General features: G+C 39.4%; 3 protein-coding genes across 8 annotated transcripts in view; all 3 read left to right on the forward strand.

The window, feature by feature from the left end:
* wnk3 (WNK lysine deficient protein kinase 3) overlaps positions 1-3,123 on the forward strand; it is a 33,539-nt gene extending 30,416 nt beyond the window's left edge. For all 5 annotated transcript variants that reach the window (XM_077596620.1, XM_077596611.1, XM_077596638.1 and 2 more), the window contains exon 25: positions 52-3,123. In XM_077596620.1, coding sequence (XP_077452746.1) covers positions 52-588 — 537 coding nt within the window. In that variant the 3' untranslated portion in view covers positions 589-3,123. The remainder of the gene's footprint in view (positions 1-51) is intronic.
* Positions 3,124-4,271: 1,148 nt separating this feature from the next.
* On the forward strand, positions 4,272-12,968 carry phf8 (PHD finger protein 8). The gene is made up of 22 exons (XM_077596652.1): positions 4,272-4,572; positions 4,979-5,239; positions 5,911-5,996; positions 6,093-6,219; positions 6,307-6,467; positions 6,781-6,922; positions 7,026-7,212; positions 7,293-7,455; positions 7,568-7,655; positions 7,814-7,920; positions 8,015-8,106; positions 8,225-8,314; positions 8,431-8,712; positions 8,803-8,885; positions 8,975-9,141; positions 9,377-9,462; positions 9,967-10,088; positions 10,184-10,518; positions 10,632-10,727; positions 10,800-10,909; positions 11,012-11,372; positions 11,459-12,968. The coding sequence occupies exons 2-22, from the start codon at positions 5,142-5,144 to the stop codon at positions 11,545-11,547; spliced, it is 3,072 nt and encodes a 1,023-aa protein (XP_077452778.1). The 5' UTR covers positions 4,272-4,572; positions 4,979-5,141; the 3' UTR covers positions 11,548-12,968.
* Positions 12,969-13,563: 595 nt separating this feature from the next.
* Positions 13,564-15,058, forward strand: part of huwe1 (HECT, UBA and WWE domain containing E3 ubiquitin protein ligase 1) — a 32,729-nt gene continuing 31,234 nt past the window's right edge. For both annotated transcript variants that reach the window (XM_077596674.1, XM_077596663.1), the window contains exon 1: positions 13,564-13,654. The gene's annotated coding sequence lies outside the window, so the exon portion shown is untranslated. The remainder of the gene's footprint in view (positions 13,655-15,058) is intronic.

A 15,058-nucleotide genomic window follows, 5' to 3' on the forward strand; every position in this document is an offset into this window, starting at 1 on the left:
CGATCAAGAGAACATGCCTAACAAGAGGGATGTTTTTTCTTTTCCAAACAGGGGGGTCCATCGGTTTGGTTTCCATTGGTCCCAGTGAATCCACAGGCAGTCTCGGTTCCCGCCAGCTTGTCTGTGGCTGCCCTTCCTCAAAACACAGGAGGGGGGAGCCAGTCCATCACCCCCGGGCGGCAAGCGTGCGTGGCCCAAATCCCACAGATGCAGCCCGGTTTACACTTCCAGCAGCAGACGACCTTTCAGCAAGCTCCAGCTTGTCAGCACGCACAGCAACGGCCCGTGTCTGTAGCGCAGACGCCGGCTGTCGTCCGGCCGCCCGCCTTGTCACCTCAAATTCAACCGCCGCTGCCTTCACATGCCGCCACGTCCCCGGCAGCCACTGCCGTTTCTGTGCCGCTCGAGGGCGCTCCCTCTATGCCCGCAGGTGGCACAATAGCGGGGGCGTTTTGTTCTTGTTCCTCCTCATCCTCAACCTGCTGCTCCTCCTCCTCCTCCTCCTCATGTTTGAAAGCTGCTGTACCTTCCAGTGCCAAAAGTCAACAGACGTGTCCCGCCTCCACGCTTCCTCTGGGACAGAAATGAAACCAAGGTTGGTGTAATTGTGAAAAAAGTGCCACAAAAGGAGTAAATAAGTTGGAACAGGAAGAAACACAGATCGGTAGTCGGCTGGATTTACACTACAGTAATGATAGGGAGCTCTGTCGCAAGTAGGAATCGAGGCTCACCTACTTTCAATCAACAGGATCTACAAGGTGACTGCTAACCTAGTCGGTGAAATGCCATAGACAGGGTAATAGAAATTAGCTTCTAAAAATACGATCCACAAAAAGCTTTCATTTTAAAACCATGTTAAAATGTTTCTTTTCAAAATAATTGGCTTGCAGAGAGGCCAAAAGTAATTCCTCTCAGATTTACAAAGCTCGTGTCTCAGTTGTAATGTGATAACATTTCTTTCACTAATTATTGTTCTACTTCAAACTGGGCTTTTGTGGCCATCTCCAAATGCGGCTAAAATCAGAAATGAATAACTATGTAACTTTAAATATTTGGATTACAGGTATATAGATAGTATTGCTTACCTGGATGCTGTTGCCTTCAGGGGTGAATTTTGAATAATAATAAAAATTAAAATACAGTATATTGGCACTAAATCGAAAGTTGGCACTTGGACCTGCAATGTAAATCCAGTCTTTGATAGGAAAGAAAGAACGACACGATGGTTCTGTGAACGTGAGATATGAGAGCTTTTGGTATGTACAGATTAAAGGTGACATTGAACGTATCACCTGAGCTTTGTGAATATTGGTATGCATGGGTTTTGTTCTTATGTGGTGTGTTTGTGTACAGAGAATGACAGCAACTTTGCAACATATCTTGGACAAACATTTATTCCCATCTCACCTTGTGAAATGGACAGAATGTTTTGTTTCCAGTTTTCAATGCTTGCCATAAAAGGACTATCAATTTTAAAAGTGCAATTAGTAATGATCATGGAACTTGGTCAGCATGTATTGAAATGATGTGTCTGTATGTCAGAAAATATTTTTATAAAAACAAAATGAAACTCGTTGAGGATCTTTTCAAACGGCTGGCTTTAAGCACAAACTGCTTGAGTGGACCATGTAAAATAATAATTTTAAAAATAAAACATTAACTGCTTCCAGAATGAACTATTTCAAGATGGGCAACTCAGATTTACCAAAAGCAACAATGAAAGATTTCTGCCGTGTGGTGTAATAAATCTGTCAGTAAGTAGACTTTAAATTAATTAAATAAATTACTTCTAGTAATTATTTATGTTAATTTAAGTGCCAATTATTGTTTTCATGTGTATAATTATGACATTACTTTTGTTCTAGCACAGTTTGGGAAAACCTCATCATAGCAAACTCTTTCCAATGGTCTTGGAGTCATGAATGATGCAGTAAAAAAAAAAATTAAAGATGACTAAACTGTGATTGACAGAGATTCATCTGTCCGCACTAATATTTGTGGCCGTTGTGCTTTGTTCCGTGTCCAACCATAAAATTTAACAAACCAAGTTCAATATGTTGTACCCGATTTTACATACATTTTCTTTAAACAAAGTTTTTTTAAAAACTACATGTACTGGCAATCTTAAGGCACCATGTCTCATGAGAAAGATGCCCGACTATTTTTCACAGCGTTAAAGAGTAATTACATTTGTTTTCAGGTTATTTTCCATACTTTAAATTGGTTGATAATGTGTGAAATTAACAGATGTGGGCATAGACTTCTCAATATGAAATTTACCATATTTGCTCATTCTGATAGATAGTATCACTCTGCACTAAGTAAACCCTTAAAACAGTAAGTGTTTTCTCACACTGCCAATTGAGTGTAACCACAATCAGAGGAGCAAAACAATGTATCATGCACGCACTGAAGTTGTACTATACATTTTCCCATTGAGGAGAGTAGTACATTTATAATTCCGTTGAGTCACAACTTACAATGTGACAGTATCATCCAAAAAGATGTTTTGCTGAGGAAAAATGTGAACTGACCACTGCCAAGTTACTCACGTTTTTTTCATATTTGACTCACAATAAATCACATTCATATGTTCAAATATAGGTTTCTTGAAATTAATCTGTGTATTTGACCACAAACTTTCATAAAATGATCTTTGCATCACAAAAGACACGTACTGGCCTGTGTTATGCAGATATCATCTTTCCTACAGTATGTGATTCAAGCAGCCACTTAGCCCAGAACGATGGTCAAGGTTTAACATATTTTCAGTGTTTCTGGATATTTTCTACAGCATCAGAGGTCGAACAATATTCAATGATGGTAGTTGGAGTGACTTTTGGCCTAATCAGTGACTTTTTACATCATTTGCTGTAAGGTTTGATAGAAACCTGTTGACCACAAGCTTGTTTATCATGTTTTATTATGTGAAGATGGCTTCGTGTAACCAAAACCTCATGGTAAAAAGATTATTTTTCTATTTTAAAACAGAGGTGCTTCATTGTAATATTTGTGACCCCAATAAAACAAAACAGTGGATCTCAAAATTGTTTCTAGGGGACGCGCCTTTTGTCCAGTATACCTTTTTGTGTCTCGAGACAGAAAACAAAAAAATAAATGCCAGTTTTAATGCCTTTTGGCCTTTATTGTTTTCAAACACAGTCATGCAGTTTCAATTGTCAATTTACAGAATAAATGCAAAAGTCAAGGGAGTCACTTAAAGGCATGACTGAGAACCAGTGATTGAAAAAAATCCATTGAAAAGGAATTCCTAAAAATACAGAGTATGATGCAAATTATTTCCCATCTGTTAATTGTAACACAATCGTTTGGTGTTGTTTTGTAACTACTAATCCAAATAAAGGATGTCCAACAGCAACACTGTTTTCTGTGACATGTGCACAATGTTTAAAAGGAATATACAGATCATATAGTTTTATGAGTATACAAAATTACATTAACCTTTTATATATCAACAATTTAACTCATTGACTGCCATTAATAGCGTTAGTTAATCCATTTGACCAAGGACATCAATGGGACTGATGGGCATTGACGGCCAGTCCTCCCAGTTTTAAATGAAGTGAATTACAGTTACTTCCGTCCAGATACCCAGTGTATTTCTATTTCAACTTGTTTTTTTGTTGTTGTTTTTTCATTAGTACTTTATTCACTTTTGTATAAAAAAAGAATTAAGAGTAAACATATGGTCATGTATATATACACATAATTAATTAATTTAAATACCACTATATATATATATATATATATATATATATATATATATTTATATACGTATAATACATTTTTAAGTATGTATCTAATTATTTATATATTTAGTTCTGTCCTGTTTGGTTCTCCATAATATAATTAACATTTAAACATGTAGGCTACACTTCTAGACTAAATGTGAATATTGAGGCCCTACATGACCCAAAATGTGATGTCCACGCATTAGGACACTAGGTACATATTTATTTATTTATGAAGTGTGTTCTATAATCTGAGAAAACCAATTTTTACAAGTCAAAATGTATATATATATATATTATATATATATATATATATATATATATATATATATATATATATATATATATATATATATATATAAATAATTTTCAACTCTATTCTTTCAATGTGCGACATTTTAAGTTTTTATTATGTTCTTTACTATGGCTTCAATTCTGCCATTTCAATGTGCTTTTTTTTCCCCTGAAGTTTTGTTACATAAACTTTATTGTCCACACTAGCGTTAACAGTGATGAACAACAGTGACGCTGTTGTCTTTGAAAATGGCGTCAGTGCATTTGAAGTCTGCTGTCATTTGTAGCTAAAGTGTTAATTTGTCGCTTCCGACTTTCCATTTTGGATGCATTGAGACGTTTTTATTCGAAAATATCATCGTGGTTAAATGAAATGCGGCGAAGTAAACTGTTACTTGTCCAGTCCGTTGCATTGTAAGGCCGCGGCTGCCCCCGATCTCGCGTAGGGAATACTTGTAGTACTCCATCACTCCTACTACGGCGGCGGCGTCCATTGAAAACTCGGCCTCGCTGCAGCGCCATTCCGGTGAGTTGCTAAACAGCACTTGGGCTATCTGCCATCTCCACACTTTACATCGCATTTCTTTTCAATTGTACAAGTAAAGTAGAAAGTTCGATAGGTCTTACGAATGTCTTGCAGGTATATGCGGATAATTACAACGTTTGGAAAGTGTTGATATGTTAGCTCGCGAGCTAACGCGGCTAGCTGTATGTTTACAAATGACGGAATGTATTTTTTTAAACTTCCTGTACTATGGAAACATAAACCAGAATTACTCTGAATATTATTCTGTAATAAGTTGGACTTTAAATATCTTACGCTTAAGCAGAGGGATGGTTTAAACATCTTTTATAGGACTTTCATGTTTTTAAAAAGTGCTTATGTTTCCATCAACCACTAGCTGAATATGTATTTCTTAATTGCATTTCAGATCCCCTGATGCACCGAAGTGGATATGCGTTTTAACCAGTTATCATCGTCTGCACAGCACCGTTACTGTGCAAGAGTTTAATTTGTAAAGTGGTGATTTGGATTCGTCATTTCTTCATATAGTAAATGTGAAACATTTCTTTCAAATAACACACACGTTCAGTATGGCTTCTGTACCAGTGTACTGCTTGTGTCGCCTGCCATATGATGTGACTCGCTTCATGATTGAGTGCGACATTTGTCAAGACTGGTTTCATGGAAGGTAAGTGATTTTGGTGTATTTTATTTTCATTAATGTTGATCAAATAATAGTTGAAAATACAGTGGTCCCTCTACTTACAAAATTACTTTGTTTATTTGACACTGAATTATTGTGTGAATAAATGGAAAAAAAGAGAAAACTAATAATATTATTTGTTAAACCAATAAAATAAGAAATTCAAAGAACTCGCCGCCTTAAAAAAGTGCCAGGATAAAAGACTTTTGGTCACGCTCAAACGCTGTAGGTGGCCGCTAGCCCGTTTCAGGCTGCTCTAGCGTCCCGCTGCAGCGTACAGTTTTCGGGTTGGACTGGTGCCATTCCCTCCTGTTTGACCCGGTGGCCACATGCATGGGCCGTATTCCTTGCCGGATCTAACAAACTCCTACAGCGTGCTAACCTCGGTTCCAGCGCCATGGAGACGCTACTGATTCGACCCTATGGGGGGCCAGCCAGTGGAGTGTAGGTAGTTGGGGAAGCAATTCTACATTTTCAAAATAAAATACCAGATACAGGAAGTGCATTTATGTTTCAGGGAATATTTGATTTTATTTGATGTCTTGAAACTGATTTTTTTCGTATCTTGGGACAAAATGGTTCCCATCGTGCAAAGAACTTTTTGATGGCCATGTCAGTGCAACCATTCCGCAGCCTGTTTTGTTGTTGTTTTACAGTTGTGTAGGAGTAGAAGAGGACAAAGCAACAGAGATTGATCTCTATCACTGCCCCAATTGTCAGCTCACTCATGGACCCTCAGTCAGTAAGTGAAATTTTCCTTTAATGCCATGTGAAAATAGTTCCAGTGTTACCACAAATGTTCACTGTAATCGTCGATCTGTCCTTTTCATTTTCACAGTGCGTAAGCGCCGTGGAGGCAACAAGCAGATAGATGGAGCTCCCACTGGGGTTAGAGACCCCAGTCGGTTGGTGAAGACAGGCAGCCCCCAATTTGTCAGGGAACTGCGGAGTCGTACTTTCCCCAGGTAAGATTATATAGTAATGTTTATAAAAATGTCAAAGAAGGCAAGCCAAACAACCTCGGACGTTTGCATGCTTTGTGTCGTTCACAGTGCAGATGAAGTACTGCTGAAGCCTTCAGGGGCCCAGCTCACGGTGGAGTTTCTTGAGGAGCATTCATTCAGTGTTCCGGTCATGGTGCTTAGACGAGATGGGCTTGGCATGACCTTGCCACCGGCGTCGTTCTGTGTCAGCGATGTAGAACACTACATTGGTAATTCAGTCTCCTGATGGTACCCAACGTGAATGAAGTGCTTGCTCAATTTAATTTAAAAAAATGATTTTACGGGCCAAAATTCCAAATAGTAAATATAGCAAAATGCCAGGGAGAAGGTACAATTCCATTTGAGTCTTTTAGAGCATATTCATCTCGTCTGCCAGATTATTCGAATGGGGGCTACTTTTAAAAATACAGAGAAGAGACACCTGAGAAAATGCTGAAATAGTAAATACGTTTATGGTCACCACATATATATCACTTCATTAACAACCATGCACTGCTCCTATTGTGTTCAATGTTCCTGCAGGTTCAGACAAAGAGATAGATGTGATCGACGTCTCTCGCCAGTCTGATCTGAAGATGCGACTGGGTGACTTTGCCGAGTACTATAACAGCCCCAACAGAGATCGGGTGCTGAATGTCATCAGCCTGGAGTTCTCCGAAACCAGGTTCAAATACATTCTTGATTTTCGCGTGTCAATATAAATATAAAAATGAATAAGTGGAAATAGAATGTGATGAGTGTTTGAGAGCAAATGTTGTTCCTTTCAGGCTGTCAAACTTGGTGGAGACACCCAAAATTGTGAGGAAGCTGTCATGGGTGGAGAACCTCTGGCCCGAGGAGTCTGTGTTTGAGCGGCCCAATGTGCAGAAGTACTGCCTCATGGGAGTCAAGGATAGTTACACAGACTTTCACGTTGACTTTGGCGGCACCTCGGTTTGGTATCATGTTTTGCGGGTGAGGGCAAGACTAATGGCTTTTTCCTCACTTGCATGTATTTCGATCATAAGAGCCATCCCATATTCATGTGCATTCAGGGAGAGAAAATATTCTACCTTATATCACCGACGGCGGCCAACCTGGCGCTTTTCGAGCGGTGGAATTCATCGTCCAATCAGAACGAGATGTTTTTCGGAGACCAGGTTGACATGTGTTACAAGTGCTCCGTCAAACAAGGAAACACCTTGTTCATTCCAACTGGTATGCAAGAACACATTACTTTTGATCTTAATACTCTGTCTTTATTTGACGGTATTAATCTCAGCATTTTGGAACGCATGATAAAAGACAACCTTTCCTTTTTTTGTTCAAGGATGGATTCACTCTGTGTTGACTCCAGTGGATTGCCTGGCCTTCGGAGGGAACTTTTTGCATAGTCTTAATATTGACATGCAGCTCCGGTTAGTTTCATGAAAGCTCCCTTGATTCCGTTAACAATGCAGATACACTCTGTATGAAAATTCGGCTTTAGAAAAGCTAACAAAGGGACAGGGAAGAAGCGCAAAAATGTTTCACTGGTTATAGCAGAATATGCACATAATACGATTCTTGTTTTTAGGGCATATGAAATAGAGAAGAGGTTGAGCACAGCAGACTTGTTCAAGTTTCCCAATTTTGAAACGGTGTGCTGGTATGTTGGGAAGCACCTTCTCGATACCTTTAGAGGTAATGTTGACAAGTTGATATGTGCTTCACCCTTTACCACAAGTGGGCTCATTTCATATTTTCTTTTGTAATCATGTGTTTTTCTGTCTGGTAGGCTTGAGAGAAAATCGCAGACACCCAGCCACTTATCTGGTTCATGGAGCAAAAGCCCTAAATAATGCCTTCCGCTCCTGGACAAGGAAAGAGGTTGTCAGGATTTTCCATGTTGCCTATACTATTTGCATTTTCAAGAGATATAGTTGTGAACACCACAATGGCCACACAAGTTTCAACGTGAGTTCATGAATGCGCTTTGTGACCACAGGCACTGGGTGATCACGAAGTGGAAATTCCAGATACAATCAACACTCAAGCACTGGTGAAGGACCTTGCAAAGGAGATACGTCTGGTTGAGGTAACTAAACTAATGACCAAAGGTGTAGCCAAATGCATTCATATGCAACTCCTTTGTTGTAAAGCGTTCTTGTCGCTATTCATCTTACGATGATTTTGAATTCGATCTCTCGGTAGGACATTTTCCAGCAGAATATTGGCCGTACTGGACCCCAATTTCCTGGATCGCCTCTCTCAAAAGCTCCATTAACCACCTCTCAGAATTCAGGCCGCCCCCCTGGAAAGAAGAAAGGCCTCAAGCCCAAAGACATAATTGTAAATGTTTCGCCACCAGGACCCAAAAAGAAAAACCAAAAGGGTCTTTATAAAACAGAAGCAGGAGAGTTAGACCTGCTTGAGATCCACACCAAGCATACTCTGAAAAAAATCCCACCTGGCAAGTCCAGAAGCAAGGCCAAGGTACATAGAATAAGGAGATCGCGCGAAACATTTTGAAAGTTCACCATGTTTTTTTTATTTTATTTTTGCTTTCCTTTTTTTGCTCTCCAGTTGGAGCTGCCTTTGGATGGCTTTGAAGGAAAGGTCAACAAAAGCAAGCTGAAACTCGTGCTGTCCAATGGGAAAATTCAAGGGTAATTTTTGAGATTTTTTTTTATTGCTATATTAATAATGTCATTGTCTCACCAACGACTGTTTAATTCTTTTATTTGTTCAACTCCAGCAAGAGAGCTGGCAGTAATGGTGCTGGGGCAGCCGCCAAGTACCAACACCTTGTCATGGAGGGATCTAGTCTCTCTGATTTGGAATCTGAGGATGAACTCCAAATAGACGAAACCCCTCCTCCACGCCGCAAACTTACTGGATCAAGCAAGAAAAAGAAACTAAGTGGTGAGATTGTTAGTATAATACTTAGTACAATAGAGCCAACTCTTTTGTACTGTACCTCTCGGGTCTATTCCTATAGTAAAATGGATAAAAAGTGAAGCGGAACCGGGAAAAAAAACATGAACTGGTTATCTTTATATCCCCTGTCTCATGTCACTTGGCTAAAAATTGATTTTTCCACACGTCTTACAGCTATTAAGGTGCATTTCAAAATCGTGTCTTAATAATACCTCCCCAGGTCTTCCGAGAAAATTGCCCAGAGCCAAGCCTTGCACTGATCCCAATCGCATTCGGGAGCCAGGGGAGGTCGACTTTGATATTGAGGTAAGATCAACATGGATTCACAAGCAGCATACATATTTAAATGGTGACACTTGTATACTCCACAATATTTCTGCATATTCAAGATTCAGATGACGTCATCATTTTACACAAAATCACAGCAAGGTTTATGGTGAAGTGAAGCAAAGTTGAACTTGAGGATAAAATGAAATAGTCCAGAAAAAATATACGTATATATAAAAGATATACCTCATACTGTTTTACTGCTGACTTAGCACTTGTTCTCTAGTGGCTGGTTAGTCTTTAAAATAAATAAATAATATATATCTGTCATTGTGAGTGGTATGTCTAGACCCCGAATTTAAGACGACCAACATTCTTATTTCAATGCAAAAAACACGGTCTTATATTTGAGCCAATACAGTATTACTGTGATCTATCTAGATTTACCGCTGGTTGTCCTAATCAATGGTCAAACATGCTCATCTCTGGGCAAACCTGAAAAGTATCAATCTTCACTAGTCATTTTTTATTACGCGGCCTTAGGAGGATTACACCACAGACGAAGAAGCACTGGCAGCTCATGGTGTGAAGGGCGGTGCAGGGGGCATTCTGGACTTATTGAAGGCCAGCAAACAGGTGGCAGGCCTGGACTCTTCTGCCCTCAGGTCGGAACACTTATTTTCCACCTTTTTTAAAGTCAACATTTCTAATCGTTATCATTGCCGTATGCATGCACCACACTTTTGTCTCCCTCCCCCAGTGAGGAAGCCCCGGCCTCTCCCAGTACTCGTGATGCCATCCAGGGTATGCTTTCTATGGCAAACCCACCTTCCTCCTCTTCCTCGTCATCATCGTCCTCTTCCTCCTCATCGTCGCCCTTGTCTATCTCTGAGGGGTTGGGAGTTGTCAAAGGTAAAGGCAACAGAGCAGTGTGGGTCACTGGGGGGACCAAAAAGACCACAGGGACTGAGAAAAAAGCTGTAATCCAACGACCGGGAAAGCGGCCCATTAAGCGTCCAACCCGGCATCTAAGTGAGGAAGACAGCCCAGATGAGCAGGAGACCCTGGGGACCTGCTTTAAAGATTCAGATTACGGTGAGCAACCAACAGCGGTCCTCATATAATATTGAGGTTCACATCAATTTGTGTTTCAAAGGATCATCTTACAGTAATTTACACTAAACTTGTGGTTTTGTTCATTCTTGCAGTGTATCCCTCGTTAGAGTCAGATGAGGAGGACCATGCTAACAAAGCTAAACTGAAGCGGAAGAAAAATTGGGATGACACACCTTGGAGTCCTAAAGGTTAATACTTTGCATTTCAGAGTCCAGATCCTTTAGTTTTGACTAATAATTTATGCTCTCTTTACCTCACAGCCAGGGTGATGCCTACTCTCCCGAAACAGGATCGACCAGCAAGAGACGGCGCTCGAGTGGCGTCAGTGGAAACGGGCTTGGCGGCGGCTGCAGCCAAATTGGCACATCAGGTGAGTGAGGAAACAATGGTGATTTTGGCTTTGCACTTTAAACATTAAGCACAAGCATGTTTTATTGATCAAACATGAATACATTTTTCTTCTCTGATTCAGGAGCAACATAAGCCTACCAAAAGGAAATACACCAAAAAGGTGCATCCTCCAGTTCCTGTTGCGAGCCTTCTTCCAGTTCAGGTAGAACAAGCTCCACCCTCGCCACCAAACGTTCCAGAGCCGGCACCAGATTTCAGCCCTCACAGGAGGATGGATTACTATCCTGCCAGTCTTCTTGACCATGAATACACAGCAGGGCCCGGACCTTTTGGTCCTGGTGGCCCTAGAGGGGGTGGAGCTATGGCCCCCGGGGTATTCCTCACTTCACGTCGACCTTCTTTGTCACCACAAAATAGCAGCTCACTCTCTGGTGCCTCTCCTCCAGGGCTTGTCAGCCAAGGCGTGGCGGGAGTCGGTCAAGGTAAGCAGCAGGAATGAAATGGCACCGTTTCCATTTCGTTGTCCCTTTTCTCACGCTTTATGCATCCGTATGTCTTTGAAATTTAGGAAAGCGTCCAAAGAAAGGACTTGCAACTGCAAAACAGAGACTTGGAAAAATTTTGAAGATTCACCGCAATGGCAAACTTCTTTTGTGATGCCAGCTGGAACTTGTCTGTAGATGTGCATAGGGATCCTCGTTTTGTGAAAATATTGAAGGAGGTAGCGATAGTAATCTATATTTTATACTTAAATATTTGTTTATTAATGTTTCCACTTTATTAGACTGACCATCTCTTGCCTGACAGTTGTCATTTGGCACTCCACTCTCACTGTATGACCGTTTGGCTACACAAAGTGGGCTGTACCAACGGCGTTTCCAATAACAAGTTTAAAAGGGAAAAGGAAAAATTAAGTATTTCAAATCGAATTCCAATTCAGTCAGGATAATATTTTTTAAATCCCTAATTTGTCTGAAAAATAGTTTTTTTTGTAATAGTACTTTTCTCCATGCAGATTTACAAAACGTCGACCGAAATGCATGGTTTCCTTTCAACCATTTAATCTATGGATTTTTCTGCAAATCAAGATTAGGTGAAACAACAATTGTACTTGTGCAATTATTTATTCTAATTTATTTTTACAGGCAATCTAATTTCGTATTAAGCTATTTCTTTACAGTCAACCCACCTGATTTTTGTATTTCATCCTTCTTAATCTCTACTCTTTCAACTGCAGTACAGAAATGGTAACAATTATTTTATTGGAAATCTTTTCATATTTTTACATTTGTTTGGATTGTACATATGTAATATTTATTATGTCTACTTAGCTAGATTGAAAGGATTTACAGTGGATATAAAAGTTCTATTTTTCCCCCTAGTGAAAAACTAAAATACAACTTGAACCCTATATTCTTTTCCAGTTCAAAATCTAGTAGTGCACATATTTTCCATTCTACCCCGACATCTTGAGTCATTTAAAACTTTCCATAACCCCCGGGAGTAGTTGCAAAAAAAGCTTTTACATACAATAATGCAAGCACCACCCATGCTTTTATCAGTTGCAATGGTGCACTTTACATTCTCTTCTCTTTATATCCACTGTAATTCCAACTAGGCTAGAGGATTCATTCCACAGAATGTATGAGAACGAGAATGTCAACAGAAATGTTGATGTACAAAGTGAAAACATGAATGATCAACTTGTGTAAATACACTTTTTTTTATATAGTTCAGATGCATTGGAACCTTTCTTATTGTTGTACATGACACATTGCTGTATTTTTTCCAATAGGCGTTTTTATATTTGTATGCAGTAATTGTTAAGTTTAGTCATGTCTTGGCTGTAACTTTTGAAATGTACTGGGGGAAATAAGTTCATTTTGTTTCTTTCTGGTTTAATTAATCCAATGTATTAATTTTGTGTACTGTTTTAAATGTCTTTAAATATGACTTGGAAAGAAAAGTAGTAGTAGGTTTTTTTTCCCCCATATATGAAACAATTCACTTGGTGTGTTCAATGATGATTGCTTTTGTTCTACATTTTTAATTACAATACAGTATCAGAAATTACAATATCCTGAAATTTAAGAGGATTTTTTTTTGTTTTTACCAAAGGCCATTAGGGTACTTGTGTGGCTTTTAGGTGCTACTGGGTCACAAACAAAATTGAAAACTAAGAAAACTCCAATCGATCAACATAATCTTTGAGTTTTTAGTTCAGAAACAGTTTTTTTTTCCCATTCATAAAAAAGGGGAAATATGTCAGTGACAAAATGGTTCCAAAAAGAATAGATTGGCGAAAATCTGTTAAATTGCTGAAATTGGCAAGTGACCAGTTCAAGATGTACTCTGGCTCATGCCCACATTTAGGCTCCAGCACCTCTGTGAAGATGAGCGGTACAGAAGATATGTTAAATTGATCAAAGAACATTTAATATTGATATTGGAAAATATCGGATTATTTTCTAAAGAACTAATATTTTATCATCCTGTAATTGGTGTTTACACTCCTACGTTCTATGGTAATTGGGGGGGAGCCTATAGTATTATTCTTTTAGCATCCACAAAAAATTACCTCGTGTTCAGTAGCCTGAGTTCAACATGTTTTTAATTTTTTTATTATTATTTATTTATACTATACATGGGAGTGCCTCCTTCCCCGCCTTAGTAGACAACAGCACACGTGTATTCTCGCGAGATCTAGTTTTGCCCTCCCACTATTTAGTCCAAGATGGAGAAGTGAGTCCAACACGCATTCGAGGTAAGCACAAATACTTCTTTAGAAAAGTGTCGCCACTGCATTCTGAAGTAGCCAGCGAGGTGCCTTTTTCTTCTATGGATGGATGCGTATAGAAACTTCCCTGCGTATCGTTCCCCAAGCCACAAGGTTGTTTTGAGGGCTAGTACACTGTGGCTGTAGCGCCTAAAGCGCCATTTTTAATGTAGCCATGATCTTCTGATAAAGCATTGTGGCGATCTCTTGTTATTAGGTTAGCGAACTACTTCAACATAGGCTATGAACTACAATCGAGAACCCATTCTTGTTCACCTCTTCAGCGGGACGTGTATACCAGACATGGCCAAAAGCTTTTTTCCTCCCTTCTTCGTCCACTCAAACGGACAGTATACCCGAGTGCTAATTTGACTTTGTGATCTGTGAACCTTTGCAGTTAACCTCAAACCTTCAGACTCGCCCTAATAAAGATGTATATACTTGTAGAAACGTTTGACTTCGCTTTTAATGGAGCTATACATTTGGATAAAGGCGAACTGGTTGATTATAAAACCCATATTTCAAGCCACGCAACATTACTGTTCCACGCTTTGGAGACATGTTACGTACCCGTTTCATTCAACGTGTGTGCTTTAATGGTAGTTTTTCCTGCTCCTCGTTCATTTCTAAAATCTAACCGTGACTCCTAACGTGTTGTAATCGGGGGTCCTCTTGAGAAATTGGTGATGGTCGCAGTGACAAAAGTGTGTGTGTGTGTGTGCGCGTGTGAAGTGAATGTGATGTATTGGTACCTTATGCTAAATGTTATTCCACTGTTTTGTCACCGGTTGTCAAGTGATGACACTGACAAAAGTGTTCAAACTGCTTTGCGTGCTGTAAGAAAACAGCTGTTGCCAAGCTCACTGTTTCGCAAGCCTTATTGAGTCTAAGGCATGTAGTTTCCAGCAGAAAGTACTCAAAATACACTATTAAATACGGTCAAAACACAAACATTGCCCTGGGTCCAGCAATCTCTGCAACCCTTTCGAGGATGGGCGGTATGGAAGATGAATGAATGACTGGAAACCTAATGGATGTGGAAATGTAATTATGATTTTAAAAAGTATCCCTTTTAAATCACTGTTACCACTGTGTATCTTTTCAGTGGAATGTTGAGTATTTGAATTTGACTTACATATTGATATTATTCGCTGCCGCTGTCAAACTCATGTAAAGTAAAAAAAAAAAAAGTTGAATGCCCTTATTTACACTGAAACAAACTACAAAGCATGCCAGTGTACAGTGATGGAACATTGAATGGTTTGTTCATTGAACCAAATCAGTTCTGGTATGTATGTTTTAATTGGTAATTAATGTAAAGATAACGGTAAAGGTATCAAATCTTCTAAACATTGCTTTCTGGTTTTTAATGCCACTCACTGATGTCTTATG

This window comes from Stigmatopora argus, chromosome 1 (genome assembly GCF_051989625.1).
Source record: "Stigmatopora argus isolate UIUO_Sarg chromosome 1, RoL_Sarg_1.0, whole genome shotgun sequence".
Taxonomy (NCBI): Eukaryota; Metazoa; Chordata; class Actinopteri; order Syngnathiformes; family Syngnathidae; genus Stigmatopora; species Stigmatopora argus.